The 27,209-nt window shown below is 45.8% G+C and overlaps 1 protein-coding gene across 2 annotated transcripts; it reads left to right on the forward strand.

Moving 5' to 3' along the window:
- The first annotated feature begins 956 nt into the window (after positions 1 to 956).
- Phyhd1 (phytanoyl-CoA dioxygenase domain containing 1) lies at positions 957 to 26,690 on the forward strand. 2 transcript variants are annotated; one of them, XM_075985699.1, is made up of 11 exons: positions 957 to 1,117; positions 3,451 to 3,609; positions 18,816 to 18,891; positions 19,034 to 19,081; positions 20,140 to 20,195; positions 20,803 to 20,865; positions 21,425 to 21,446; positions 25,021 to 25,149; positions 25,231 to 25,335; positions 26,106 to 26,235; positions 26,336 to 26,690. In XM_075985699.1, the coding sequence occupies exons 1-11, from the start codon at positions 1,085 to 1,087 to the stop codon at positions 26,379 to 26,381; spliced, it is 867 nt and encodes a 288-aa protein (XP_075841814.1). In that variant the 5' UTR covers positions 957 to 1,084; the 3' UTR covers positions 26,382 to 26,690. The 2 variants fall into 2 exon arrangements, with proteins under 2 accessions (XP_075841814.1, XP_075841816.1); XM_075985701.1 differs by lacking the exons at positions 20,140 to 20,195; positions 20,803 to 20,865; positions 21,425 to 21,446.
- The last annotated feature ends 519 nt before the right edge of the window (positions 26,691 to 27,209 follow it).

The raw sequence follows: 27,209 nt of genomic DNA on the forward strand, positions 1-27,209 counted from the left end.
CCAGGCCACTGCTGGCTCAGCGGTAGGGGCCCTCTCTGATCCTTGTTCCTGGAACTGGGTGTCTGTTTTTGCTCAGCGATTGCATCAGAAAGGACTGGTTCTGTGTGCCTTGCCCTGTGACTCCCAGTTCTGTCTCCAGGGCCTTCCCCAGCCTGACCCGAGAGAATTCCCATCAGCCCTAGGGTCCACTGGGCACAGCCCTCTCTGGCTTTCTTGAGGCCTGTACAGCCTAGACAACTGTAGCTCCCAGTATGGTCCAGAAAACACTTGATCTGGAGCCAAAACTCTCTCGGCTGAGCAGTGTCCCCCCTCCTTGCTCCTGAGACTTTCTGTCCCTTGGCTGTTGAAAGCACCGTTTCTGGGAAAGCCAGTGGACCGCTTTTCAGAGCCCAATGTCCCTGCCAGCTGCAGAGCCAGCAGGTGGTTCTGACTTTCCTGCCAACCCCTCTGTAGACTAGTCGTCCCATATTCTGAAGCCCAGTACCCCCTCATCTGCCTTCCCTCAGCACTGCTCCGGTCTTCCAGCATCTAGAGGGCTTCAAATCAAAACTGGAGCCCCCCAAGTTATTTTCCTAGGATCTCTTAGGCCTTCACAATGCGAAGCCACTTAGTCCCACAAACCCTGCCTCAGGGTAAATTTAGATCCTGTGACTAGGGACTTTCCAGCCTTTGCTTAGCAGACTAGCAGTGCAGTCTTCTGCCTGCCCCACACGAAAGAGCAATTCCTCGTGCCACCCAGGAGTGCATTCTAGACAGAAACCTGAGGGACCGAGGGAGCGTGCCCTGTGAGGGGAAATAGGTGAAGGCCAGTCGCGGATTAACTGGAGGCTGGTCTGGGGCAAAGACCAGGCCTACTTCCCTGGTCAGAAATGGTGGGGGAGGGGCAAGGGGCGGGACTGAACCTCGAGTGGAAGGCACAGACTGGGCTGTGTGTTCGGGAGGGCGGAACTGTGGGATGGACTGTGTTTCCGGTAGGTGAGAATTCAGCCCTTCTGAGCTTCCTCACCGGGCTCTCTCCCTGAACTTTTCCCTATCCAGCCCTGGAGTCAGCACCCTGGGCCAGCGGTGTCCTGCAGTAGTCCCCATGGCCTGCCTGAGTCCCTCACAGCTCAAAAAGGTAGGGGCCTGGGGCTGGGAGAGTCAGACAAGGGAGAGGGTGCAGACCCCTAGTGACCCTCACACCTCACCAAGGAGAGAAGGTTCCCCATGCATAAACTCTAACTCTGTGTGCATAGCCTGAAGCTGACAGATCATTGACCCCACCCCCCAGAGGGGATATAGATTACACATACACACACACATGTCATGACAGCTGCCACTGTTGCCCCAGTTCTCAAACTTCTGTGCCTAAATATGCACTAGAAGTCAATCCTTTTCTCCTGTCTCACAGAATATCCAGAGACATAGCCATCCCCAGAGTTTCTCTGTGTCTCCCTGGCTGCCCTGGATCTAGCTCCGTATCTAGCTAGTTCAGGCTAGCCTCAATCTCATAGACATCTATCTGCCCTACTTCCTGAGTGCTGGAATTGAAGGTGGGACAGGTCATCATGCCAGGCCCTATTTACGTCTCTGCTTTCTGTTTTTTGTTTGGTTTTGTTTTTTGGAGATAGGTTTTCTGTGTAGCTCTGGCTGTCCTATAACTCATTCTGTGGACCAGGCTGGCCTTGAACTCGAGATCTGCCTCCTCTCCTAGGATTAAAGGCCTGGGTCACCACAGCCAGCTCACCTTTGCTTTCCGACCCCGAGTTTTGTTTTCTTTTTCAGGGCTGGGGACGGAGGCCAGGGTCTTCCTTGTACATGATGGGCAAGCAGTCGACTTTGAGCGGCACCCCAGCCCTGCAGATGCTCATTCTCACCTTACCTCTCTCAACAGTCCCCAAACAAAAAGACCTGGGCTGTGTGGGAATAAGTCCTCATGTTCAGTGCTCACCCCACCAGCTCCACTGCACTCAGGAGAAAGGCCAACTCCTCGCCTGCTCCAGCCCTGCCCCCTTCCTGCCTGCTCTCCAGCCCACCTCTCACCCTGGGTTCTTCCAGTGCCCAGAGGCTTTGCGGAATCTGTCCGCAGTGATCTTTCCTATCTCCTTACTTCCCAGTATCCTGTGCTTTCCTTTAAATGCAGTCTGGCAGAGCTGCTCTTTGACCCTTCACCTTATTAGGCTCCACCTTTAATTCTCACAGCCTGCCCCTCTCGCCCTGTACTTAACATAATGTGAGATGGGGTGTTTGCCTGACATTAGTGATGTGTTGTCTCTGTCACTGGACTGTAAACCGTGTGAGAGTGGCTTGTTTATAACCACATGCCTCTCCTAAACCTGTCTCATATGCACGCAGGTTTACTTAAGACTCGAATAGTCAGACATGGTGCATGCCTCTAACGCCAGCTTTCAGGAGGCTGAGGCAGGAGGATCTTGAGTTTGAGGCCTCGCTGGACTGCACAGAAAGACCCTGTCTTCAAACAAACAAGCATTAAATGAGCAAACAAAAGAAGGGGGCTAGAGAGGTGACTGAGTGGCTAAGAGCATGCATGCAGTCATGGGGACCAGTGTTTGACTCTCAGCACCCACTTAGCCTGCCTCTGGGTGGAGACAGGGTTGCTAGGGTTTACAGGCTAGCAGTCTCCTGAAGAAAACAGGAGCCGAGGCTCAAGGAGAGCGCCTGCCTCAGGAATAGAGAAAGTAGTAGGGAAGGACACCCAATGTCTTCTGGTGTCCCTGCGCATGCACAAGTGTGCACACCTTCAAGTACACACACACATTGTACTCACACTGACATGTTTACACATAAATAAGCAAAAAAAAGGTTCTATTTCCATATGTCCCTAACCCATTGGAGGCCAAGAGCAGAGACAACGTTCCCTTTCCTTTCATCGCTAAGATCCAAGCAGCCAACATTTGTTAGGAATGATCCTAAGAGGAGCCACACAAATAATTCCAATCAGACCAGATTAGACCCAATCAAAAGATGCCCACTTTCAATGCATGCAGCGCTCTCCTGGGTGGCCGGGACAGCATGGAGGGGAGAAGGGGAGAGGAGCCCACACAAACCCAGGAGACCACCATGTGTTCCCTTTCTAGGCACAGCCTAAATAGCTTTTGGGAGTGGTTCTGACCCTCCCCGGGGAGGAGTCAGGCTTGGTGGGTTTTTTCAGAGGTGGAGTTTGAACCAAGGCAACTCCCAGGAGGAGGGGACTTAGGATGCATGGCAGGGGCTGGGGTGATGCTTCCAATCATCCCAGACTTCTTGGGATATAGGGGTGTCAGAGGGCTGGGGTCTCACTTTCAATCAAACAATATTGACTGTCCCTTCACTGAAAACCAGACACCCATGTCCAGGACAGGGGACCTAGCAGCAGCAAGACAATGAGCTTGGTTCAGGTTTGAGGTCAGACAGGGGTCATAAGGCATGGGAGAGGGTAGAGGGAATCCTGCGTCTTGTTTCTGCCTGCAGTTCCAGGAGGATGGGTTTCTGCTCTTGGAAGAATTCCTGACAGAAGATGAGTGTGTGGCCATGCAGCAGAGGATTGGTGAGATTGTGGCTGAGATGGACGTCCCTCTGCACTGCCGGACAGAGTTTTCCACCCAGGAAGATGAGCAGCTTCGGAATCAGGTTGGTACCTGAGTCCGTGAGGATGGGAATCTGGCTTTTGTTTTTGGTTTTTTTTTCAAGACAGAGTTTCTCTGTAGCTTTGGATCCTGTCCTGGAACTAGCTCTTGTAGACCAGGCTGACCTCAAACTCACAGAGATCCACCTGCCTCTGCCTCCCGAGTACTGGGTTAAAGGCGTGCGCCACCACCGCCACCCAGATGAGCATCTGGTGTTTGATGGGAGCTCAGTACCCTTCTGAGGCAGGGGTCTGCATGAGAGGACCCCAGGCTTCTTCTGAAAAGGGATCAGGCGTCAGCCGTCTGCATGCCAGGCACCAGGCTAAGGAGCTATGCTGTATCCATGTTCACTTGGCAAATGGGAAAAGCAGAGCTTTTCCATGGGCAATATGGGACAATACTGTGTTGCTCCAGCCACACGGTTTGTAACTGATAGAGCCAGGACTTGAATCCAGTTCTCTGATAGCAAGTGGCGTTGGGCATTGACCTGCTGTGGTTTCTCCAGTTCCCTGGTCACAAAGAACCTTCTGTGAGCAGACTGAGCCTTGAGATTCTGCTGGGCCACTCTGGGGTGAGTCTCCTGCTCTAGGAAGGTCAGTTGCTTCCTCAGACCCAACACCCTTTGACCGGATAGGTGGTTCTTCCAGCCAGTTCCTTTAACCCTTCTTAGTATGGATTTCTGAGTGGTCCAGGCAACAGGGTTCACTGATACTGATGCCAGTGAGCTTCTGCCATCTGGTGCTTATAAATAGAATTACAGCAGCCAGAAGCTGCCTTCCCCAGAAGAGGAGAGGGTGGAGTCTTCAGAAAACACATCACAAGTGTTTTTGTTTTTTCCCAAATGGAAGGGCACACACACTCTAAAGAGTGAGGGGGCTGAATCTTGTTCCCTCTCCCAACTATCTTCTGAGAAGACTCCAACAATCAGTAGAGAGCAGAGGTAGGAAAAATGGAAGAAGAAAGGGTGGGTTGGAGAGATAGCTTGGTGGTTGAGAGCACTGACTGCTCTTCCTGGGTTCTGCCTGGGTTCAGTTCCAGTTCCTACATGGCAGCTCACAACAGCTGTACTTCCACTTCTCGGGGACCCAATATCCTCTGTAGACATACATGTGGGCAAAACACCAATGGACATAAAATATTTTTTTTTTAATCTTAGGAATTTTTTTTTTAATGTTAGAAGCGGGATTGGGGGAAGGGGGAGAGAGAGCACTGGCCAGGGTGGCCTTTAGTTCCAGCAATCAGGAGGCAGAAGTAGGTGGATCTCTGAGTTCAAGGCTAGCCTACTCTACAAAGTGAGTTCCAGGACAGTCAGGGCTACGTAGAGAAACCCAGTCTTGAAAAACAACAAAACAAACAAACAAAAAAAGGAAGAAGCCGGGGCGATGGTGGCGCACGCCTTTAATTCCAGCACTCGGGAGGCAGAGGCAGGCGGATCTCTGTGAGTTCGAGACCAGCCTGGTCTACAGAGTTAGTTCCAGGACAGGCTCCAAAGCCACAGAGAAACCCTGTCTCAAAAAACCAAAAAAAAAAAAAAAAAAGGAAGAAAAAGAAGGGTACTGTGGCTGGGCAGTCGTGACACATGCCTTTAATCCCAGCACTGGGGAGGCAGAGGCAGACTGATCTCTATGAGTTCGAGGCCAGCCTGATCTACAGATTGAGTTCCAAGAGAACTAGAGCTGTTACACAAAGAACACAGAGAAACCTGGTCTAGAAAAAAACAAAACAAAACAAAAAAAAGATCTCAAGATCCTTTTCTTTCCATGTGTATGGGTTTTGCTTGCATGCATGCATGTACACCATGCGTACAGTGTGAGAGGAATCCCCTGAGAATGAACTGCAGAAAGTGAGCTGTTACAACTGACCCAGAACTGATCCAGGGTTCTTAGGAAGAACAACCAGTGTTCTTCATCACCGAGCCACCTTTTTTTCCCCAAGAAGCCTTACAGTTTCAGCAAAACTGTGCATTTTTTTCCCAGACAGGGTTTCTCTGTAGCTTTGGAGCCTGCCCTGGGACTCACTCTGTAGACCAGGCTGGCCTTGAACCCCCAGAGATCTGCCTGCCACAACCATCTGTCACTTTGAGCTCAGGGTTCCACAGGTCATATTAGATACTAAACAGATAAAATAGGCTGAACCCCTGCTAGTGTGACATTCAAGCTAGGTAAAGCTGTTCAACTGTGCGGTGTGACAGTGACTTCTTGCTGTGACCAAACCTGGCAAGCAGAAGGAGGATGGATTTGTTGAGCTTGCTGTTTCAGATGGTTCAATCCATGGTCACTTGGCTTTGTGGCAGGGAGGTCATGATGGAGCAGAGCTGCTCACCTCAGGGCAGCTGGGAAGCAGAGAACACCAAAGAAGGGTCTGTGTCAAGATGTACCCTTCCTTCAAAGCCTCACCCCGTGACCTACTTCCTCCATCAAGGTCCAGACTCCTTAGAGCCCACCCAGCCATGAGCTCCCCAGTGGACTAGTACAGTTAGTACCCTTCCCGTCCACTGACGTCCCAGCTGGGAACCAAGCCTCCAACACACGAGCCCATTTGGGAGGACAATTTTGCTATATACACAGTAAGAACTGATGCCAGTGGTGGTGGCACACACCTTTAATCCCAGCACTCGGGCAGCAGAGGCAGGCGGATCTCTGAGTTCGAGGCCAGCCTGGTCTATGGCGGGAGTTCCAGGATAGCCAGGACTACACATAGAGAAACGCTGCTTGGATGTATAAGAAGCTTTTTTTTTTTTTGAGAGCTAGGTGAGATGGCTCAGTTGCTAAGTTGCTTGCCACACAAGAGTGAGGACTTGTGTTCAGTCCCTAAGACTTACATAGAAAAGTTGGGGTGCACACTAGTCCCAGTGCTGGGGAGCTGGAGACAGGTGGATCCTTAGGGCTTGCTGGCCTGTATCTCAGCAAATAACCACACAGATCGTTATTATTAATTATAAATGTTCAGCTGATAGCTCAGGCCGGTTGCTGGTTACTAGGTAACTCTTACATTTTAAATTAATCCATATTTCTTATCTAAGTTCTACCACGAGGCTCATGGCTTTTTACCTTATTTTCCCCAAGGTTTTTTTTTTTTGTTGTTGTTGTTTGTTTGTTTTTTTCGAGACAGGGTTTCTCTGTTGCTTTGGAGCCTGTTCTGGAACTAGCTCTTGTAGACCAGGCTGGCCTCGAACTCACAGAGATCCGCCTGCCTCTGCCTCCCTAGTGCTGGGATTAAAGACGTGCGCCACCACTGTCTGGCTGGCTTTTTTTGTTTGTTTGTTTGTTTGTTTTTTCGAGACAGGGTTTCTCTGTAGCTTTGGAGCCTGTCCTGGAACTCCCTCTTGTAGACCAGGCTGGCATCGAACTCACAGAGATCCGCCTGCCTCTGCCTCCCGAGTGCTGGGATTACAGGCGTGCGCCGCCACCACTGCCCGGCTTGGCTGGCTTTTTCGATGTATAAGATTGTCAGTTTATAGCCGGGCGGTGGTGGCGCACGCCTGTAATCCCAGCACTCGGGAGGCAGAGGCAGGCGGATCTCTGTGAGTTCGAGACCAGCCTGGTCTACAAGAGATAGTTCCAGGACAGGCTCCAAAAAAAAAACCACAGAGAAACCCTGTCTCGAAAAACCAAAAAAAAAAAAAAAGATTGTCAGCTTATATAGATTTACCTGCCAAAGCTCCATGGTCAATCAAGGAGCGTTTGTAATAAAAGGTGACCAGGAAATCTCAGTTTGTAGCTGTAACGTGAATCCTAATTGGTCTTAAAAATAAAACTTGGAGCCGGGCGATGGTGGCGCACGCCTTTAATCCCAGCACTCGGGAGGCAGAGGGAGGCGGATCTCTGTGAGTTCGAGACCAGCCTGGTCTACAGAGCTAGTGCCAGGACAGGCTCCAAAGCCACAGAGAAACCCTGTCTCGAAAAACCAAAAAAAAAAAAAAATAAAAAATAAAAAAAATAAAAAAAATAAAACTTGGAGGCAGACATTGGGGTAAATTCTGAAAGAACAGAGAGACAAAGGAGCAAGCCAAAGCCACCTCTTACCTCTACAAAATCCTCAGACTAAAAGAGCTTGAGCTCCTGTCTCCTCCCTCCTTATATCCCTCTCTCCACCCAGCCATAGCACGTCCTGTCTGCCTGTACAGACCTCCAGACCTCTATGGTTAGCTAGTGGCTGGCTCCATCTTCTGATCTTCAGGCAAGCTTTGTTAGAGTACAAACAAGACATCACCACACTTTCCCCTTTTTGTCTAAAATTTAAAAAGGTTATAATTAATATAAGAAAAACTATATATGATAAATATAGTAACTATATACAATATATACAGGCAGTAAATACATCAACAATGTCTGCTCCATTAGCAATTGACAAATTGAGAAAAAATACTCTATATATCTCTTATCTTAGTGAGTCTAAAAGATTGTACCTAATTCACTTTCTATTCTAACTTGCATTATCAAAACTATCTTCTAATGTCTTTCAACCTTATATACTTTATACCTCTTTTTTTTTTTTTTGGTTTTTTGAGACAGGGTTTCTCTGTGGCTTTGGAGCCTGTCCTGGAGCTAGCTCTGTAGACCAGGCTGGTCTCGAACTCACAGAGATCCGCCTGCCTCTGCCTCCCGAGTGCTGGGATTAAAGGCGTGCACCACCATCGCCCGGCTACTTTATACCTCTTTAGTGAACTTCTTTTCTGAATTTGGTAAGAAGGAAAACTATAACTATAAAGTCTTCAACTCCATCAGAGACCAGAGAAGGAAATAATATTACCTGAGTAATCAGGAAGTGCAAGCAAACGACTTTCAAAAAATGTGAGAATTGACAAAAACAGCTGGCTGCCTGGACAGTCACCTCTGCAGCTGGCTGCCTGGACAGCCACCTCTGAAGCTGGCTGCCTGGACAGTCACCTCTGCAGCTGGCTGCCTGGACAGCCACCTCTGAAGCTGGCTGCCTGGACAGCCACCTCTGAAGCTGGCTGCCTGGACAGCCACCTCTGAAGCTGGCTGCCTGGACAGTCACCTCTGCAGCTGGCTGCCTGGACAGTCACCTCTGCAGCGTTAGGGCATCCATCTTCAGCCTGCAGGCCTAGCATATCTGACAGATTTTCTGTGAAGCGGGACATTCTAAAAGCTGTTCTACCTTGTCTTGGCAGTTTGGCAGTCACTTTCTTTTGTGTCCTACTTGTATTTGGGTAGCATACTGTCAGCAGTCGAAGCAAGGTAGTTTCTTGCCCAGTGGCTTACCTTTGCCACAAAGAAAGTAAATTCCATGTGGAGTTTTTTTGATACCAAGAACAGACATGTCTCTTTGTCATTAAAAAAAAACCCGTATGTTATTAAAACATCCTAAATGCCATATCCTGCAGATCTCTGAAGTGTTTGAAGATGACCTGTCTATCTAAAATATATCTCTGTTTGATCTTGAAAACATACCTAATATGACTACAAGTTTGACTGCAATAATTAACTACTAACTTGCATTTCTTTATATCTGAATTAGTTGGTAATGATACTTTAAAAAACTAGAAATTTGCATTACATTGCTAAATGAGTTGTATAGGTACAATACCTTGAACAAGATTAGAAATGTAAGCCAGGCGGTGGTGGCGCACATCTTTAATCCCAGCACTAGGGAGGCAGAGGCAGGCGGATCTCTGTGAGTTAGAGGCCAGCCTGGTCTACAAGAGCTAGTTCCAGGACAGGCTCCAAAACCACAGAGAAACCCTGTCTCGAAAAACCAAAAAAAAAAATCATCTTAAATTTGTATCAATTTACAAAAATCCATATCAATGTAAAATGTTTAAAACAAGTAGTTGCTGGGGGTTTTTTTGTTTATTTATTTATTGTGTATACAATAGTCTGTCTGCATGTATGCCTGCAGGCCAGAAGAGGGCATCAGATCTCATTACAGATGATTGTGAGCCACCATGTGGTTGCTGGGAATTGAACTCAGGACCTTTGGAAGAGCAGGCAATGCTCTTAACCACTGAGCCATCTCTCCAGCCCAAGTAGTTGCTTTTTTGATTTAAAAGTAGATTCAACCTTTTTATCCTATTTCTGTATCCCCTTTTTCTTTTCACAGTAGACTCAATAATCTACCTTTATATCCTATCATATCTATATCCCCTTTTTTCTTTTCAGAACAAGAACCCTGAATCTAATCTCCTTTGTTTAGCCTTTTCCTTGACCATAACCAATAATAATTTGTTACCAACCCCTCTAAGCAATGACAAATATCCATAGCCCATTAAACAACCAAAACCCTCCCACCCCACCTCTTGGGAATGTGGGCATCGTGATCTTAAAATTACTCTCCCCTGTCTAGGGATGATGGCATCTTTAGGGGATTCTGAAAAGAAAAATTTGGGTTAATTGTCAAGTCCTGGGAGAGGTTGCCATATCATTTGTTGTCCGGTCTCTGCCTCAATCTAGAGTAGTCTGTGAGGCTGGATCATCTCAGCTAGCCACCTTGAAATTGTCTTGAGCAGTTTGTAGTCAATCTTTAGGTGGTGTTTTCCAGCTTAGTGGTGTTATCATAGTCCTGGTGGAATCATCGTTGTATGGTCCCATAATCCTATTCGAGACTTCAAAGTTCACTGTTCGGCATGGTCTTGATTCACTGCAGAAAACTTAAACATTTTAAATGTCATATGCAAAAGATCTCAAAGAGTTTATAGGATCAATATTTGTTATGTATATCCAGAGTACAAAAATATAATTCCTGAAATCATGTACAGGAACCTAGTAAGGCTTATTCTAGAATTAGTTAGTATCCTATTATGACCATTAATATCATGACAAAAAGTTGTTTTTTTAAAAAATATTTATTTATTTATTATGTACACAATAAATATTCTTTCTACATGTATGCCTACAGGCCAGAAGAGGGCACCAGACCTCATTACAGATGGTTGTGAGCCACCATGTGGTTGCCGGGAATTGAACTCACGACCTTTGGAAGAGGAGGCAATGCTCTTAACCACTGAGCCATCTCTCCAGCCCAGACAAAAAGTTTTAAAAAATGTATTATCTTATAAGTTTTGAGATAATACCTTTAGAAAAGCTTTAAAGAGTCAAAATAAGGGACTGGAAAGATGGCTCAGTGGCTAAGAGCATTGGCTGATCTTCCAGAGGTCCTAAGTTCAATTCCCAGCTACCACATGGTGGCTCACAACCACCTACATAGGGTTCTGATGCCCTCTTCTGGCATAAAGGTGTACATGCAGATAGAGCACTCATACATAAATAAATAAATCTTTAAAAAAAAAAGTTGCTGAGGCCGGGCGATGGTGGCGCACGCCTTTAATCCCAGCACTCGGGAGGCAGAGGCAGGCAGATCTCTGTGAGTTCGAGACCAGGTCTACAGAGCTAGTTCCAGGACAGGCTCCAAAGCCACAGAGAAACCCTGGCTCGAAAAACCAAAAAAAAAAAAAAGTTGCTGGCTGGGAGCTAGAGAGATGGCTCAACAGTTAAGTGCAGTTGTTCTTGTGGGGGACCGGGGTTCCCAGCACTCACATGGTAGCTTACAATCATCAGTAACTCTAGTTCCAGGGAATCCTATGCCTTCTTCTGGCGTCTGAAGGCACCAGGGATGCAACTGGTGCACACATATACATGCAGACAAAACACTCATACACATAAAAACAAAAGAGTCAAAATAAAACCAAGGGAATATGAGATTAGTAGCAGTATAATAGCCCTTAAATTTTGTTTTTTCTTCTCTGGTGACTCTTCTGACATGAAGCAGAGATTTTGGATTTTACTTTAATAAGCATCCTTGGGTTTAGGGAAGGAGAGAGCCACACGCCTACTCCAAAGCCAGCTTTAATTTCAATTACACTGGGACTACAAAAAGAACATTTGCATTATCTGTCTATAGAGAACAGCAGAAACAAATATTTGGGAAGATTTATAAAATTTTATCCTGTTGGAAATATGATACACTAATAGGCCAATTTACTCTTTTTCTTGTGAATTTTTTCTGGATGATTTGCCCTTTTTCTTCAGGTGTCTCATTTGTCCAGTGGTCTTCAGATTCTTTAGCTGGATGTCTTCACTCTCCTGAAAAGACAAGAACAAAGCCATTCTCCAATCTTAATTTTGGGGAGGTTCCCTTCTCACAAGATGTATCTGATCAAATATAGAGCATTTGTTAGTTTCATAGGCTAGTTTAGCTGGAGAGATGGCTCAGCAGTTAAGATCACTGCCTGCTCTTTCAAGGGTCCCGAGTTCAAGTCCCAGCAATCACATGGCGGCTCACAACCATCTATAATAAGATCTGGTGCCCTCTTGAGGAAGAGGCCTGGTCCATCGTCCTCATCAATTTAGACCATGAAACCCAATATAGACAAGTTCACCAGCCATATAACGGGCTGTCCATGCATGCTTCAACATTGCCAGGGCATAAACTTCATTCATTTTTCAATTCATTTTGATTAAACAGTCTTTGATCAACTATCATCTCTTCTAATTAAGAGGTCTTTCTTGTCCAAATCTAATCTTTATCAATTTTGATGGTATCCATAGCTTTTCTTTTCCTGTGGAAACAAAAGCAAACCCCTTCCCCAGTGTTGTAACACATGCCTTGGTTTCTGAGGTCAGCACATTTTTATATTGACTGATTTAATTCTTAGCTTTTTTTCTACTATCCAACATCTCTCCACAACTGTTGTTCCTTTCTCATTAGCATTTAGAAAATTCAAAGTTAGTAAAGCATTATGTAATCTGTTCCTGGGTATTTATTTCTGTTTATTTAACATATCCTTTGATATTGATTTTTCTATAACTTCCTGTCCTATAGGAATATATGGTATACCTGTAATATGCTTTATATTATAATAAGCAAAAAACTGTCTCATTTTACTAAAGGCATATGCTGGAGCATTGTCTGTCTATCTGTACAGATATATCCATGATGTCTATAACTTCTAGCAAATGTGTGATTACTGAATCAGCCTTTAGAGAACCACAGCAGTCACCCATTGAAATCCTGAGTAGGTATCAATGGTGTGATGGACATAGTCTAGCTTCCCAAATTCTACAAAAAGGAACACCTATCTGCCAGATTTCATTCCTTTAAATACCCTTTGGGTTACTTCCTGCAGGAAGTGGTGTTTAGTTGTATAAGGAACATGTAGGACATTTCCTTATAATTTCCTTGGCTTGTTGCCAAGTGATAGAAAAATCTTTTTTTAAACCTTTGCAATTGACATAATTTTTTAAAATGAAATTCTGAGGTCTCCAGCACATTTTTTATCAACAGTTGATCAATTTCTTCATTACCTTGTGCTAGAGGACCTGGCAAATCTGTATGGGATTGGATTGTGTTATGTATATGGGATGATTCCTATTCCTGATTATTTCTTGTAACTGAATAAATAATAAAGCCAATTCTGTATCATCTGGTATAAATTCAGCAGTTTCAATATGCAAAACAGCTCTTTCTGCGTATTACAAATCAGGAACAATGTTGAGAGGTTCCATAAAATCCATTAATATCAGGCTGGAGAGATGGCTCAGTGGTTAAGAGCATTGCCTGTTCTTCTAAAGGTCCTGAGTTCAATTCCCAGTAACCACATGGTGGCCCACAACCATCTGTAATGAGGTCTGGTGCCCTCTTCTGGCTTTCAGGCATACACACAGACAGAGTATTGTATACATAATAAGTAAATAAATATTTTTTAAAAATCCATTAATATCATGAGAATAGCATTAATTCTGATTTTTGGATAGAGTCATAAGGGCTTTGAGCCACTCTACTTAAATTTTCTGATTTGTAACCTGCTTTTCCTGATATATTTGCATCAGTTTAGAATGTAGGGACTCCTGAGAATATTGGGGTTCCCCATACAATGTGAGGAAGGATCCAGCTAGTTCTCTTATAAATTGACTTCTTTTCCTTTTGAGATATTTGTTGTGAATCTCACCCAAAAAATTACTGCATGCTCTTTGCCAAGGTTTATTTTCAATTTCATCATTAGTAAAGGGTACTACAATTTCTGCTGGGTCTATTTCTGCTATCTGATAAAGTCGCAATTTTTCTTTTAGAATCAACTCAGAGACCTTTTCCACATAAGTTTTAATTCTTTTACTCTGTTTATGTGGTAAAATGATCCATTCTAATAGACTATCTTTGCTGTACATTAGTACTCCTGTAGGGGATTCTTAGAGGGTAAAATGATCCATTCTAAGAGACTATCTTTGCTGTATATTAGTACTCCTGTAGGGGATTCTTAGAGGGTAAAATGATCCATTCTAATAGACTATCTTTGCTGTACATTAGTACTCCTGTAGGGGATTCTTAGAGGGTAAAATGATCCATTCTAAGAGACTATCTTTGCTGTACATTAGTACTCCTGTAGGGGATTCTTAGAGGGTAAAATGATCCATTCTAAGAGACTATCTTTGCTGTACATTAGTACTCCTGTAGGGGATTCTTAGAGGGTAAAATGATCCATTCTAAGAGACTATCTTTGCTGTACATTAGTACTCCTGTAGGGGATTCTTAGAGGGTAAAATGATCCATTCTAAGAGAATATCTTTGCTGTACATTAGTACTCCTGTAGGGGATTCTTAGAGGGTAAAATGATCCATTCTAAGAGACTATCTTTGCTGTACATTAGTACTCCTGTAGGAGATCCTTAGAGGGTAAAATGATCCATTCTAAGAGACTATCTTTGCTGTACATTAGTACTCCTGTAGGGATTCTTAGAGGGTAAAATGATCCATTCTAATAGACTATCTTTGCTGTACATTAGTACTCCTGTAGGAGATCCTTAGAGGGTAAAATGATCCATTCTAAGAGAATATCTTTGCTGTACATTAGTACTCCTGTAGGGGATTCTTAGAGGGTAAAATGATCCATTCTAAGAGACTATCTTTGCTGTACATTAGTACTCCTGTAGGAGATCCTTAGAGGGTAAAATGATCCATTCTAAGAGACTATCTTTGCTGTACATTAGTACTCCTGTAGGGATTCTTAGAGGGTAAAATGATCCATTCTAATAGACTATCTTTGCTGTACATTAGTACTCCTGTAGGGATTCTTAGAGGGTAAAATGATCCATTCTAAGAGACTATCTTTGCTGTACATTAGTACTCCTGTAGGGGATTCTTAGAGGGTAAAATGATCCATTCTAAGAGACTATCTTTGCTGTACATTAGTACTCCTGTAGGAGATCCTTAGAGGGTAAAATGATCCATTCTAAGAGAATATCTTTGCTGTACATTAGTACTCCTGTAGGGATTCTTAGAGGGTAAAATGATCCATTCTAATAGACTATCTTTGCTGTACATTAGTACTCCTGTAGGAGATCCTTAGAGGGTAAAATGATCCATTCTAAGAGAATATCTTTGCTGTACATTAGTACTCCTGTAGGGATTCTTAGAGGGTAAAATGCTCCATTCTAAGAGACTATCTTTGCTGTACATTAGTACTCCTGTAGGGGATTCTTAGAGGGTAAAATGATCCATTCTAATAGACTATCTTTGCTGTACATTAGTACTCCTGTAGGGGATTCTTAGAGGGTAAAATGATCCATTCTAAGAGACTATCTTTGCTGTACATTAGTACTCCTGTAGGAGATCCTTAGAGGGTAAAATGATCCATTCGAAGAGAATATCTTTGCTGTACATTAGTACTCCTGTAGGGATTCTTAGAGGGTAAAATGATCCATTCTAATAGACTATCTTTGCTGTACATTAGTACTCCTGTAGGAGATCCTTAGAGGGTAAAATGATCCATTCTAAGAGAATATCTTTGCTGTACATTAGTACTCCTGTAGGGATTCTTAGAGGGTAAAAATGCTCCATTCTAAGAGACTATCTTTGCTGTACATTAGTACTCCTGTAGGGGATTCTTAGAGGGTAAAATGATCCATTCTAAGAGAATATCTTTGCTGTACATTAGTACTCCTGTAGGGGATTCTTAGAGGGTAAAATGATCCATTCTAAGAGAATATCTTTGCTGTACATTAGTACTCCTGTAGGGGATTCTTAGAGGGTAAAATGATCCATTCTAAGAGACTATCTTTGCTGTACATTAGTACTCCTGTAGGGGATTCTTAGAGGGTAAAATGATCCATTCTAATAGACTATCTTTGCTGTACATTAGTACTCCTGTAGGGGATTCTTAGAGGGTAAAATGATCCATTCTAAGAGACTATCTTTGCTGTACATTAGTACTCCTGTAGGGATTCTTAGAGGGTAAAATGATCCATTCTAATAGACTATCTTTGCTGTACATTAGTACTCCTGTAGGGGATTCTTAGAGGGTAAAATGATCCATTCTAAGAGACTATCTTTGCTGTACATTAGTACTCCTGTAGGGATTCTTAGAGGGTAAAATGATCCATTCTAATAGACTATCTTTGCTGTACATTAGTACTCCTGTAGGGGATTCTTAGAGGGTAAAATGATCCATTCTAAGAGACTATCTTTGCTGTACATTAGTACTCCTGTAGGAGATCCTTAGAGGGTAAAATGATCCATTCTAAGAGAATATCTTTGCTGTACATTAGTACTCCTGTAGGGGATTCTTAGAGGGTAAAATGATCCATTCTAAGAGACTATCTTTGCTGTACATTAGTACTCCTGTAGGAGATCCTTAGAGGGTAAAATGATCCATTCTAAGAGAATATCTTTGCTGTACATTAGTACTCCTGTAGGGATTCTTAGAGGGTAAAATGATCCATTCTAATAGACTATCTTTGCTGTACATTAGTACTCCTGTAGGAGATCCTTAGAGGGTAAAATGATCCATTCTAAGAGAATATCTTTGCTGTACATTAGTACTCCTGTAGGGATTCTTAGAGGGTAAAATGCTCCATTCTAAGAGACTATCTTTGCTGTACATTAGTACTCCTGTAGGGGATTCTTAGAGGGTAAAATGATCCATTCTAATAGACTATCTTTGCTGTACATTAGTACTCCTGTAGGGGATTCTTAGAGGGTAAAATGATCCATTCTAAGAGACTATCTTTGCTGTACATTAGTACTCCTGTAGGAGATCCTTAGAGGGTAAAATGATCCATTCGAAGAGAATATCTTTGCTGTACATTAGTACTCCTGTAGGGATTCTTAGAGGGTAAAATGATCCATTCTAATAGACTATCTTTGCTGTACATTAGTACTCCTGTAGGAGATCCTTAGAGGGTAAAATGATCCATTCTAAGAGAATATCTTTGCTGTACATTAGTACTCCTGTAGGGATTCTTAGAGGGTAAAAATGCTCCATTCTAAGAGACTATCTTTGCTGTACATTAGTACTCCTGTAGGGGATTCTTAGAGGGTAAAATGATCCATTCTAAGAGAATATCTTTGCTGTACATTAGTACTCCTGTAGGGGATTCTTAGAGGGTAAAATGATCCATTCTAAGAGAATATCTTTGCTGTACATTAGTACTCCTGTAGGGGATTCTTAGAGGGTAAAATGATCCATTCTAAGAGACTATCTTTGCTGTACATTAGTACTCCTGTAGGGGATTCTTAGAGGGTAAAATGATCCATTCTAAGAGACTATCTTTGCTGTACATTAGTACTCCTGTAGGGATTCTTAGAGGGTAAAATGATCCATTCTAATAGACTATCTTTGCTGTACATTAGTACTCCTGTAGGGGATTCTTAGAGGATAAAATGATCCATTCTAAGAGACTATCTTTGCTGTACATTAGTACTCCTGTAGGGGATTCTTAGAGGGTAAAATGATCCATTCTAAGAGACTATCTTTGCTGTACATTAGTACTCCTGTAGGGATTCTTAGAGGGTAAAATGATCCATTCTAAGAGACTATCTTTGCTGTACATTAGTACTCCTGTAGGGATTCTTAGAGGGTAAAATGATCCATTCTAAGAGACTATCTTTGCTGTACATTAGTACTCCTGTAGGGATTCTTAGAGGGTAAAATGATCCATTCTAAGAGACTATCTTTGCTGTACATTAGTACTCCTGTAGGGATTCTTAGAGGGTAAAATGATCCATTCTAATAGACTATCTTTGCTGTACATTAGTACTCCTGTAGGGGATTCTTAGAGGGTAAAATGATCCATTCTAAGAGACTATCTTTGCTGTACATTAGTACTCCTGTAGGAGATCCTTAGAGGGTAAAATGATCCATTCTAAGAGAATATCTTTGCTGTACATTAGTACTCCTGTAAGGATTCTTAGAGGGTAAAATGATCCATTCTAAGAGAATATCTTTGCTGTACATTAGTACTCCTGTAGGGATTCTTAGAGGGTAAAATGATCCATTCTAAGAGACTATCTTTGCTGTACATTAGTACTCCTGTAGGGATTCTTAGAGGGTAAAATGATCCATTCTAAGAGACTATCTTTGCTGTACATTAGTACTCCTGTAGGGATTCTTAGAGGGTAAAATGATCCATTCTAAGAGACTATCTTTGCTGTACATTAGTACTCCTGTAGGGATTCTTAGAGGGTAAAATGATCCATTCTAAGAGACTATCTTTGCTGTACATTAGTACTCCTGTAGGGGATTCTTAGAGGGTAAAATGATCCATTCTAATAGACTATCTTTGCTGTACATTAGTACTCCTGTAGGGATTCTTAGAGGGTAAAATGATCCATTCTAAGAGACTATCTTTGCTGTACATTAGTACTCCTGTAGGGATTCTTAGAGGGTAAAATGCAATCCAACCAAAGTGCAACCACATAGGCATTTTGTAAATTTTTTCCACCAAAGCCAATTCTCACTGAGCTTCAGCTCATTATTCTTTTGAACTATTTAAGTCCTTGTCACCATCTAAGGCTTTGAATAAACTACTCATTTCATCAGTTTTTCCCCCAGTAGTGGGCTGTAGGTAGGAAATGTCTCCTAGCAATCTCTGAAAGTCATTAAGAGTCTGGAATCCATTGTCTGTACCTCAGTGATCGTGTTTGAGAAGCCCCCCATCCCGGGTGGCATCTGTAGTCCCATGGGGGTGGGCAGCACCTGTATCCACGCCTCTCTTTGTCACGCCCATCTCTGTCCCCAGACATTATCTAGTCCTCATGTCCCCTCCACAGGGGAGCACAGAGTCCTCCCCCTGTCCTCTCCACAGGGGAGCACAGAGTCCTTCCCCTGTCCTCTCCACAGGGGAGCACAGAGTCTTCCTCCTGTCCCTTCCACAGGGCAGCACAGAGTCCTCCTCCTGTCCCCATCCACAGGGCAGCACAGAGTCCTCCTCATGTCCCCTCCACAGAAACACAGAGTCCTCTCCTGTCCCCTTCACAGGGCAGCACAGAGTACTTCTTGAGCAGCGGTGACAAGATTCGATTCTTCTTTGAGAAAGGAGTTTTTGACAAGAAAGGTTTGGAGTGGGCTCTGGATGCATGAGGGCTGGTGGGGCTGGATGAGGGGAGCTACCTCTTGGGTCTGGGAGAAAGTCATGACCAGCTGCCAGGGAAGCTGGACTCCAGGTCTTCACCTTTGTCTGTTTTTTTGTATGACAGGAAATTTCTTGGTCCCTCCAGAGAAATCTATCAACAAAATTGGCCATGGTGAGCAGGAATCTGGGAGTACAGAACAGAAAATAGGCCATCTGAGGTCTAAAGAATTTGAGCCAAGGGCTGGAGAGATGGCACAGAGCCATGCACTCCAGAGGTCCTGAGTTCAATTCCCAGCAACCACATGGTGGCTCACAACCATCTGTAATGAGATCTGGTGCCCTCTTCTGGCTTGTAGGCATACATGCAGACAGAACACTGTATAGATAATAAATCTTTATTTAAAAAAAAAGAGTTTAAGACAAGACCAAAGCCCACTATAGATGGTAGTTGACTGCAGGACAGTGGTGGTGCTCACTGTTAATCAGAACTCGGAAGGGAGGCAGAGGCAGAGTTTGAGGCCAACCTGGTCTACACAGGACCTGGTCTATCCAGGACAGCCAAGGCTACAGAGAAAAAAAACATGAACGTTGGTTTCAGTCTTGGTAGGAGGTACATTACCCTCAGAGCCCTCTTTTTTGATTTGTTTTGTTTTTTCTTCCTTCTTTTCTTCCTTTCTCCCTCCCTTCCTCCTTCCCTCCCTCTCCCCCCTCTTTCTTTTTGACAAGGTTTCCTTGTATACCAGGCTGCCCTGGAACTCCTGAACCTCCTGCCTCAGCCTCCAGCGCTGGGTCACAGGTTCCACACCGCCATTCCTTGTTCGTAGTTACCATGTTAAAGTGTACGTTCAGGGTCGTTAAGAACGGTCAGCCTTTGCTGCTGCCTATAAAGAGCGATTGTCTCAGGCTAGGATCTGGGCTGCCGTGCATCCCTGAGGGACACAGCTCTTCTCACCCCCGTGTTGTAGAGGAGCCTTCCAGGAGAGGGCGGTCATCTGAGCTCGTACAGGAGTGGCAGTACTGGGACTGCTACTAAGAGAAGCAAAATAAAACAGAAAGGACAGAGTAGGGTCAAGGTGTCTGTGGCCATTTACTAACAAGCATTTATAAACAAGCATAAAGTTTAAAATAGCTGAGAATTTCAGAGCAAGGCCTGTGTCTGGTGTCCAGGGTGTGGGAGGGATACACAGGGCCTGCCTGAGTCTAGCCCACCTGTCCCTCTCTGACCCATAGCTCTGCATGCCCATGACCCTGTCTTCAGAGGTGTGACACACTCTCCCAAGGTGCAGGTGAGTGGGGGCTGGAGGTGAGGATGGGAGAATGTGAAGGACAAATGTGTGTGAACATGCCGGCAGTGTGCATGTGTGTGTGAACAGGTCGTCAGTGTGCGTGTGTGCATGTGTGTGTGTATGTGTGTAAACAGGCCGGCAGTGTGCGTGTGTGAACAGGTCGTCAGTGTGTGTGTGTGCATGTGTGTGTGTATGTGTGTAAACAGGCCGGCAGTGTGCCTGTGTGAACAGGGTGTGTGAGTATGCGCACACACATGCATGAACAGGCCATGTATGTGCATGTGTAAACAGGCTGGCAGTGTGCATGCATGAACAGGCTGTGTGTGTGTGTGTGTATGAACAGGCCATGTGTGTGCATGTGTAAATAGGCCGTGTGTGTGAACAGGCTAGCAGTGTGTGTGTGTGTGTGCATGTGTGCCCGTGTGTGAGCAGGCCATCAGTGTATGTGTATGAACAGATCAGCAGTGTTTATGGATGAACAGGCCCTGGCAGTGTGTGTGAATAGGGTGTGTGTGAGTGTGTGTGTGTGAACAGGCCCCGGTGGTGTGTGTGAACAGGCCCCAGTCATGTGTGTGAACGGGCTGGCAGCGTGGCTTTCATCTTCCAGGCTCTGGTCAGAAGCGTGGGCCTCCAGATGCCAGTGGTGGTGCAGAGCATGTATATCTTTAAGGTGAGCGCCGCAGCCTCTCCACACCTCGGTGTACCCTCTGTAAGATGACAGGCCGCACACTCAGCCTGTTACAGACTGTAACGAACTGTTACACTAGGCCAGGAACTGCTGGAACTGGGGTTAGGTTGCTGGAAGAGCGTGCAGAGGCAGCCTTTGGCTAAGGTGCTTGGCACCACATAGATGCTCAGTTAAAACCAGTTTTCCTTGTTCTGTTGACTGCTCTGCTCTCAGCTCTCACGGTCCAGCTCAGTGCTACCTTCCCTCCCGAAGAAGCTATCCAAATCCCCTGGGGAGAGAGCTGCCCATACACAAAGGCTTCAACCTCAAGTCTGTGGAAGCAAGCGTGTTCTATTTTGTGGTCTTGCATGCTGGGTGCATGCTGCCTCCAAGTAGACCTCAACCCCTGCTGGGTGGGGTGGTTTCCCTTTGCAGCCTTCCTAGACTAAGCATAGCAGTTGCTTAGTAGATGGGGCTAATGGGGGCTGCAGGACCTACAAGACTCAGGTCTAGCCCCTCTTTACTGTCCTCTGCCTTACCAACCCCTTGCCCTCTCTTACAGCAACCTCACTTTGGCGGCGAAGGTGAGCTGAGACTGGGCTGCTGTGGGGGCCAGCAAAGGCCTCAGGGTGGAGAGGGGACATCAGTGGCCACTGGGTGTATCAAGGGAGGAAAAGCTTTCTGCAGTGTCTGTGGAATGGGCAAGAATTTGGGCCAGGGCAGCCACCTCCCATCCCTGCCTGGAACAGTAGACTGGAAGGGATCTCTAGAGCCCTTGAGAAGAGAATCCTTGGTCATTCTCTCTGAGATTTTATTTTATTTGCCAAAGACTAGCTTTGTCAGGGGTTCAGGTCCCAAAGAGGAGGTGGGAGAGAAGGAGGAGAAGCAGATTCAGCAGTGTTTGTTTTAAGAGTACACCTTTTATACTCTAGTTGCACATAGGATTAAATGGGAGAAAGGGGCCTGTGAGCTGGGCTGTGGTTTGAGATCAGGGTTTTGTAGTAATAAGGAGCGGCGGGGCTGCGTCCCCAACACCCCAGCCGCCTGCTCGGCTAGCTTATGCCCCGAAATAACAACACACAAATTGTATTCATTTAATCACTGCTTGGCCCATTTCTATCTAGCCTCTTCTAGACTAATTCTCACATTTTAATTTAGCCCATTTCTAATTGTCTGTGTAGCGCCCCTAGGTGCGCTTACCGGGAAGATTCTAGCCTATGTCCATCCTGGGTCGGAGCTTCATTGCTTGCATCTGCCTGGGAGCTGGGAGCATGGTGTCTCTCTGAGGCGTCTGCTCCGGAGAGGAGAGCTGTGGAGTCTGAGCTCACTTCCTCTTCCTCCCAGCGTTTTGTTCTGTTTACTCCTCCCACCTATCTTCTAACCAATGAAATGGGCCAAGGCAGTTCCTTTATTAGCCAATGACCTTCCTCCATCAGGGTTTGAGGAATCCAGCAGCATTGACCTTGATAATAGGCACCAGTCACTAGTTAACCGAAGACTACCAGTTCCTCTTGCCAGAGAAAGACTGCTTTAGGGAGCGGGAACTCTCCTCAAGGCCCCAAGGGAATGGAGGACCTTATCCAAGTGTGTGACCTCGGAAAAGGACTTCCGGGGACCAGAGACTATACTTTAAGAGCAATTCCATTCCTCAAGGGGATAAGCACTGGGCTGTTTTCTAAATGTCTTAGTCTTACTCCAGGCCTGTTCCCACATATCATTCCCCAAAGGGAAGGTCCTGACGTCTGGCTCCTTTCCTATTATATGCTTATTAACTGAACTCTTGCCCTTAATGACCTCAGGCTCTGGATCTGAATTGTAGGCATTTCATCTTGGGATCAGGCCTGTCTAGCAAATCTCTAACTTTCCTGTTCTCATTGTGATTAGGAGGGCACAATGGGATTCCTGGTTCCGAGGTGGCAGGGATTTCTTTCCAAAGAATTATTTTATTTATTTATTTCTTAAATGATTTTTAAAGGTTTATTTATTATATATACAGTGTTCTGCCTGTAGTCCGGAAGAGGGCACCAGATCTCATTACAGGTGGTTGTGAGCCACCATGTGGTTGCTGGGAATTGAACTCAGGACCTCTGGAAGAGCAGCCAGTGCTCTTAACTGCTGAGCCATCTCTCCAGTGCTGAATTATTTTATTATTTTATTTAAAGAAGCTGCTGTTTTATACATTTTCATCCTTTACCAAAGCCTGCACAGAATTTCCCAGAGGGAAAGGCATAACAGTGAGAATCATTACAAATGACAGTTAAAAGGTGCCGGAGCAGCGTGGTCTGCAGTGTCAAAATGTCGGAACTTGGTCCAGCAGCAGTGCTCACCGTGCAGTCGATGCCAGTAGCCCTGGCTGTCCTGGAGCTAACTCTGTAGACTCACAGAGATCCCCCTCGTCTGCCTCTGCAGTGCTGGGATTAAAGGCAGGTACCACGATGCCTGGCTTAAGAAGCTGGCTTTCTTTTTTATTATTTATTTTTGTATGTTTGTCTGTGTGAGGGTGTCCTCACTGGACTTTCAGGCAGTTGTGAGCTGTCATGTGGGTGCTGGGGATTGAACCTGGGTCCTCTGGAAGGGCAGCCAGTCTCTTAACCACTGAACTAGCTCTCCAGCTCACAAATCTGTGTTTTTTATAACCCTGTTCCCAACTCATGCAGTTCAGGGACTCCATGGTGAGTCAGTGCCGTTCTTTTCACCTCTACTGGCTACCCAGGCAGACTGCTGCAGACCTGCTCATGGGCAGCTTTCCTTCTTGCCTGAGACCCGGGCTGACTCCTTGTGGACAGCCTCCTCCTTCACATAGCCCCTCCTCTCCCTGGACCTACCCTGCCCAAGTCCTGAACATCCAGTTACATCGGCCATTTTTCCCCCCTCAAAGACTTTGAAGCCCCCATGATTGGACACACTCCTCTGGATAACATTGGGGTTTTTGAAGGCCCTCTCAAAGTTGGGTGCTTAGAATGCACAGTGACCCAGGAATGAAGGTGAGTCTGGCACCCCGTTACTTGACGCTGGATACTAAGCTCCTCTGTCCAGTGGCTTCTCCATCTTGGGCGTGCCTGACACCAACATGGGGATGCAAATGGGCTGGAGTTGTGTCTCCTGACTAGTAAAACAAGAAACTAGCACTGGGACACAGCCCTGTAATCCCTGCTGCTCTGGAGGACTGAGTCTCAGGAATTTACTGAGATCCTGTCTCAGAAGCAGAAAGAAAAAGAGGGCTGGGAGCCGGGCGGTGGTGGTGTATATCTTTAATCCCAGTATTTGGGAGGGAAGGCAGTGTGAGTTTGAGGCCAGAATAATCTAGAGTTAATTCTAGAACAGCTAGGGCTGTTACACAGAGAAACCCTGTCTCAAAAAGCAAAAACAAAAACAAAAAAACAAGGCTAAGACTACAGGTCAGTGGGAGAACACTTGCCTTGTATGCAAATATGGATGCTATCCTGTATTGGAGACAGCAGGACTGAGAGTACCAGGCTACATAGCTAGGCCCTGTCAAAAAATGAACACAACAAAGAAATGTAGTGGCTTGGTCATGCATGGTCAGTGCCTTGCTCAGCTTATATGTCTAGCTTATGCTACTGGCAGGCCACTTGGTGGTTCAAATCTGCTTGCCCCTGGTCAAGAAGGATGGCTTCAGTGATGTGGCTGGGATTAAACAACACCTACTTCTTAGCATTACGAGGTTGGGCCTTGTGAAGCAATGTTTTAAAAGGTTTATATGTTTTATGTATATGGTGCCCTGTCTGCATGTATGTCTGCAGGCCAGAAGAAGGTATTGGATCCCATTTTAGTTGTGAGCCACCATGTGGTTGCTGGGAATTGAACTACAGGAGCCCTGGAAGAAGTCAGTGCTCTTAACCAGAGCCATCTCTCTAGCTGTCTCTCCCATACCAGGCAATTTTAATAGGTTGTCTTAAAGAAGCCTTTAGCGGACCTTTGAGGCAGGCTGTGGTTGGAACCACTCTAGAGTTGAAGAGATAGAAACTTTCAGGGCTGTAATCTTTTTCCCAGAGCTTGTAGGCCAGGCAGTAGTGAGACTCTTCACTGGTGATAGATAGGTTGGCCCTGGGAAGATTATAGAATGAGAACCTGACCAAGGTGAGGTGGGCCCTGGCCAAGGGCCTTGTACCTCACCCCCAGGTGGGTCTATTACAGTGTCCCCTCACCAAGACGCTACCTTTCTGTACACGGAGCCCCTGGGCCGCGTGCTGGGTGTGTGGATTGCCATGGAAGACGCCTTGCTGGAGAACGGCTGCCTTTGGTTCATCCCTGGCTCCCATACCAGTGAGAATCTATCCCTGCCCAGCCTACCCCCAGGGAGAGGGACATATGAGCATAGACTCAAGGCTCCATGTTGGTTCACAGGAGGGGTGTCAAGGAGAATGATTAGAGCCCCTGCGGGCACCAGCTTCCTTGGATCAGAGCCAGCCTGGGATAACAATCTCTTTGTGCCTTTGCCAGTACGGAGAGGTAGGTGGGTTGCTGAGCAGAGAGCCAGATGGCCATGCCTAGAGGTCTGTGTTTGTCCCTCCCTTGGCATCCAAAAGACTCATTGGTGCCTGCCACCCAAGGGCTATGAAATTGCACAATGGGAGGTGGGGTGCTGTTACCCGGCTTGGATGTCAGCAAGCAGTGTGCTTCCAGCAGGCCTTCGAGGTCAGGCTAAAACCCAGACCGTCCAGGGGCCATTTCTTGGGGTAGACGATTAAATCTCTGAGCCTCTGTTCTCCCAGGTGGAAGGCAGTGTGTGCAGGATGTTTACAGGGAATCTGAGGCACACAAACACTCAGTGTGTGTTGCCAGGGACTGTCTGCTTTTCCTGATGGAAAGGGAACACTGGGTTCCAAGTCACTGTCACCAGGTCCCCGCTGACTGATTCCCCACTCAGGGAAGGGAGGGCCCTTATTATTATTGTCTCTTCGAGACAGGCTTTCTCTGTTTTTGGCTATCCTGAAAAAGCAAGGCTTTGTAGCCTAGGCTGGCCTCAAATTCATTGAGACCCTCCTGACTCTGCCCCTAAGTACTGGGTTTAAAGACGTCAGCTACCATGCCCGGCCTGGGGAGGCAGGTCACAGTGGAGGAGAAGACTCAATCCCAGGGGAACCTCATCTTGTAGCAGGCGTGAGAGCCTGAGCTTCTGTAGATGCGAACAGAAAGGGTGGGGGCACTTCACCCTTTGATGGAGGAGGGCTGTGCTGTGGGGCTGCTGCTGATTGCTGGTAACTGGATGGTACCCCAAGGGGGTCTGGTCCTGATCCACGGAGAAGTGGTGCACAAGAGTGAGCAGAACCTCTCCAACCACTCGCGCCAAGCATATACTTTCCACCTCATGGAGGCTGCAGCTGGCACTGTCTGGAGCCCAGAGAACTGGTAGGTGGCAGAGTTGGTAAGTGACTCAGAGACCCTCCCGAGAGGACCCTTAAGGCTAGACACAGTGGTCCCTTAAGGCCACCTCTTGCATTCTCTGCAGGCTCCAGCCCACGACTGAGCTGCCCTTCCCACCACTCTATGTCTAAAGGCCCTGGCAGGACCTGGTTCTCCCCAGAGTGAAGCTGTCAACACCAGGGCCCCTGGGGCTGCAACCCAAGGGTACATCTTCCTGTGTGGGCTTTCTTTCTGATGACGTCTTTGACCCTTGGTCCAGCAGACAGGGAGCTAAGAAGCAGAAGCAAAAGGGCAGCAACCCAGGCTGGATGCAGGACTTCCTCCAAAATTTTGTCTCTGTCACCTTTCTGTCCTAACCCAGCCTTCTGAAGTGGAATGATTCTGGTTGAGTTCAGTGTTCTCTTTGGTAAAGCACTGAGTAAAATGACTTCACAAATGTTTTGTGTGTATGAGTGTTCTGTGTGTATATATGTCTGTAGCGCCTGTGAGAGCCAGAAGAGGTGTTGGATCCCCTAAAACTGGAGTTGCAGATGGCTGATGCTGTCACGGTCTGCAAGAGCAGCCATCTTTTCAGCCCCGACAAATGCCTTTGAACACAGCTTTTCCATCTGTCTTTCTCTGACCAGCAGCCCTACAGAAAGCCATCAAGGCACTCCGCCCTGCCTGGAGTGGTCACACAGCAGCAACTCACTGTGCACAGGCTTCTTCTCAAGTCCTTACAAGGAGAGAAAAGTGTTATCTGTGTTTAGGGACCCAGGACATGACCTGCACAAGTCACACAAATGCTTAGCTCTCCCGTCCCCTCCAGACCTGAGCATTTAACCTCCAACCCTTTGTACTCTGCTGGGAAGGAGAAAGAACCCTGGGGCTAAGAACCCAGTCTTGATGGTTGTGTGTCTGAGGTCAGCTTGTTCTCCAGTCTAGGGCCAGGTCCTTCCTCTCTCAGGGCCTTTTCATTC

Source organism: Microtus pennsylvanicus, chromosome 9 (genome assembly GCF_037038515.1).
Source record: "Microtus pennsylvanicus isolate mMicPen1 chromosome 9, mMicPen1.hap1, whole genome shotgun sequence".
Lineage (NCBI taxonomy): Eukaryota > Metazoa > Chordata > Mammalia > Rodentia > Cricetidae > Microtus > Microtus pennsylvanicus.

What these genes read in the sequence shown, in the direction of transcription:
- Phyhd1 (XM_075985699.1), top strand. Translation starts at nt 1,085, where the DNA reads ATGGCCTGCCTGAGTCCCTCACAGCTCAAAAAG. An exon ending in ACCTCACTTTGGCGGCGAAG is followed by an intron (nt 21,447 to 25,020) that starts GTGAGCTGAGAC and finishes GGTCTATTACAG; the next exon opens with TGTCCCCTCACCAAGACGCT. An exon ending in CATCCCTGGCTCCCATACCA is followed by an intron (nt 25,150 to 25,230) that starts GTGAGAATCTAT and finishes GTTGGTTCACAG; the next exon opens with GAGGGGTGTCAAGGAGAATG.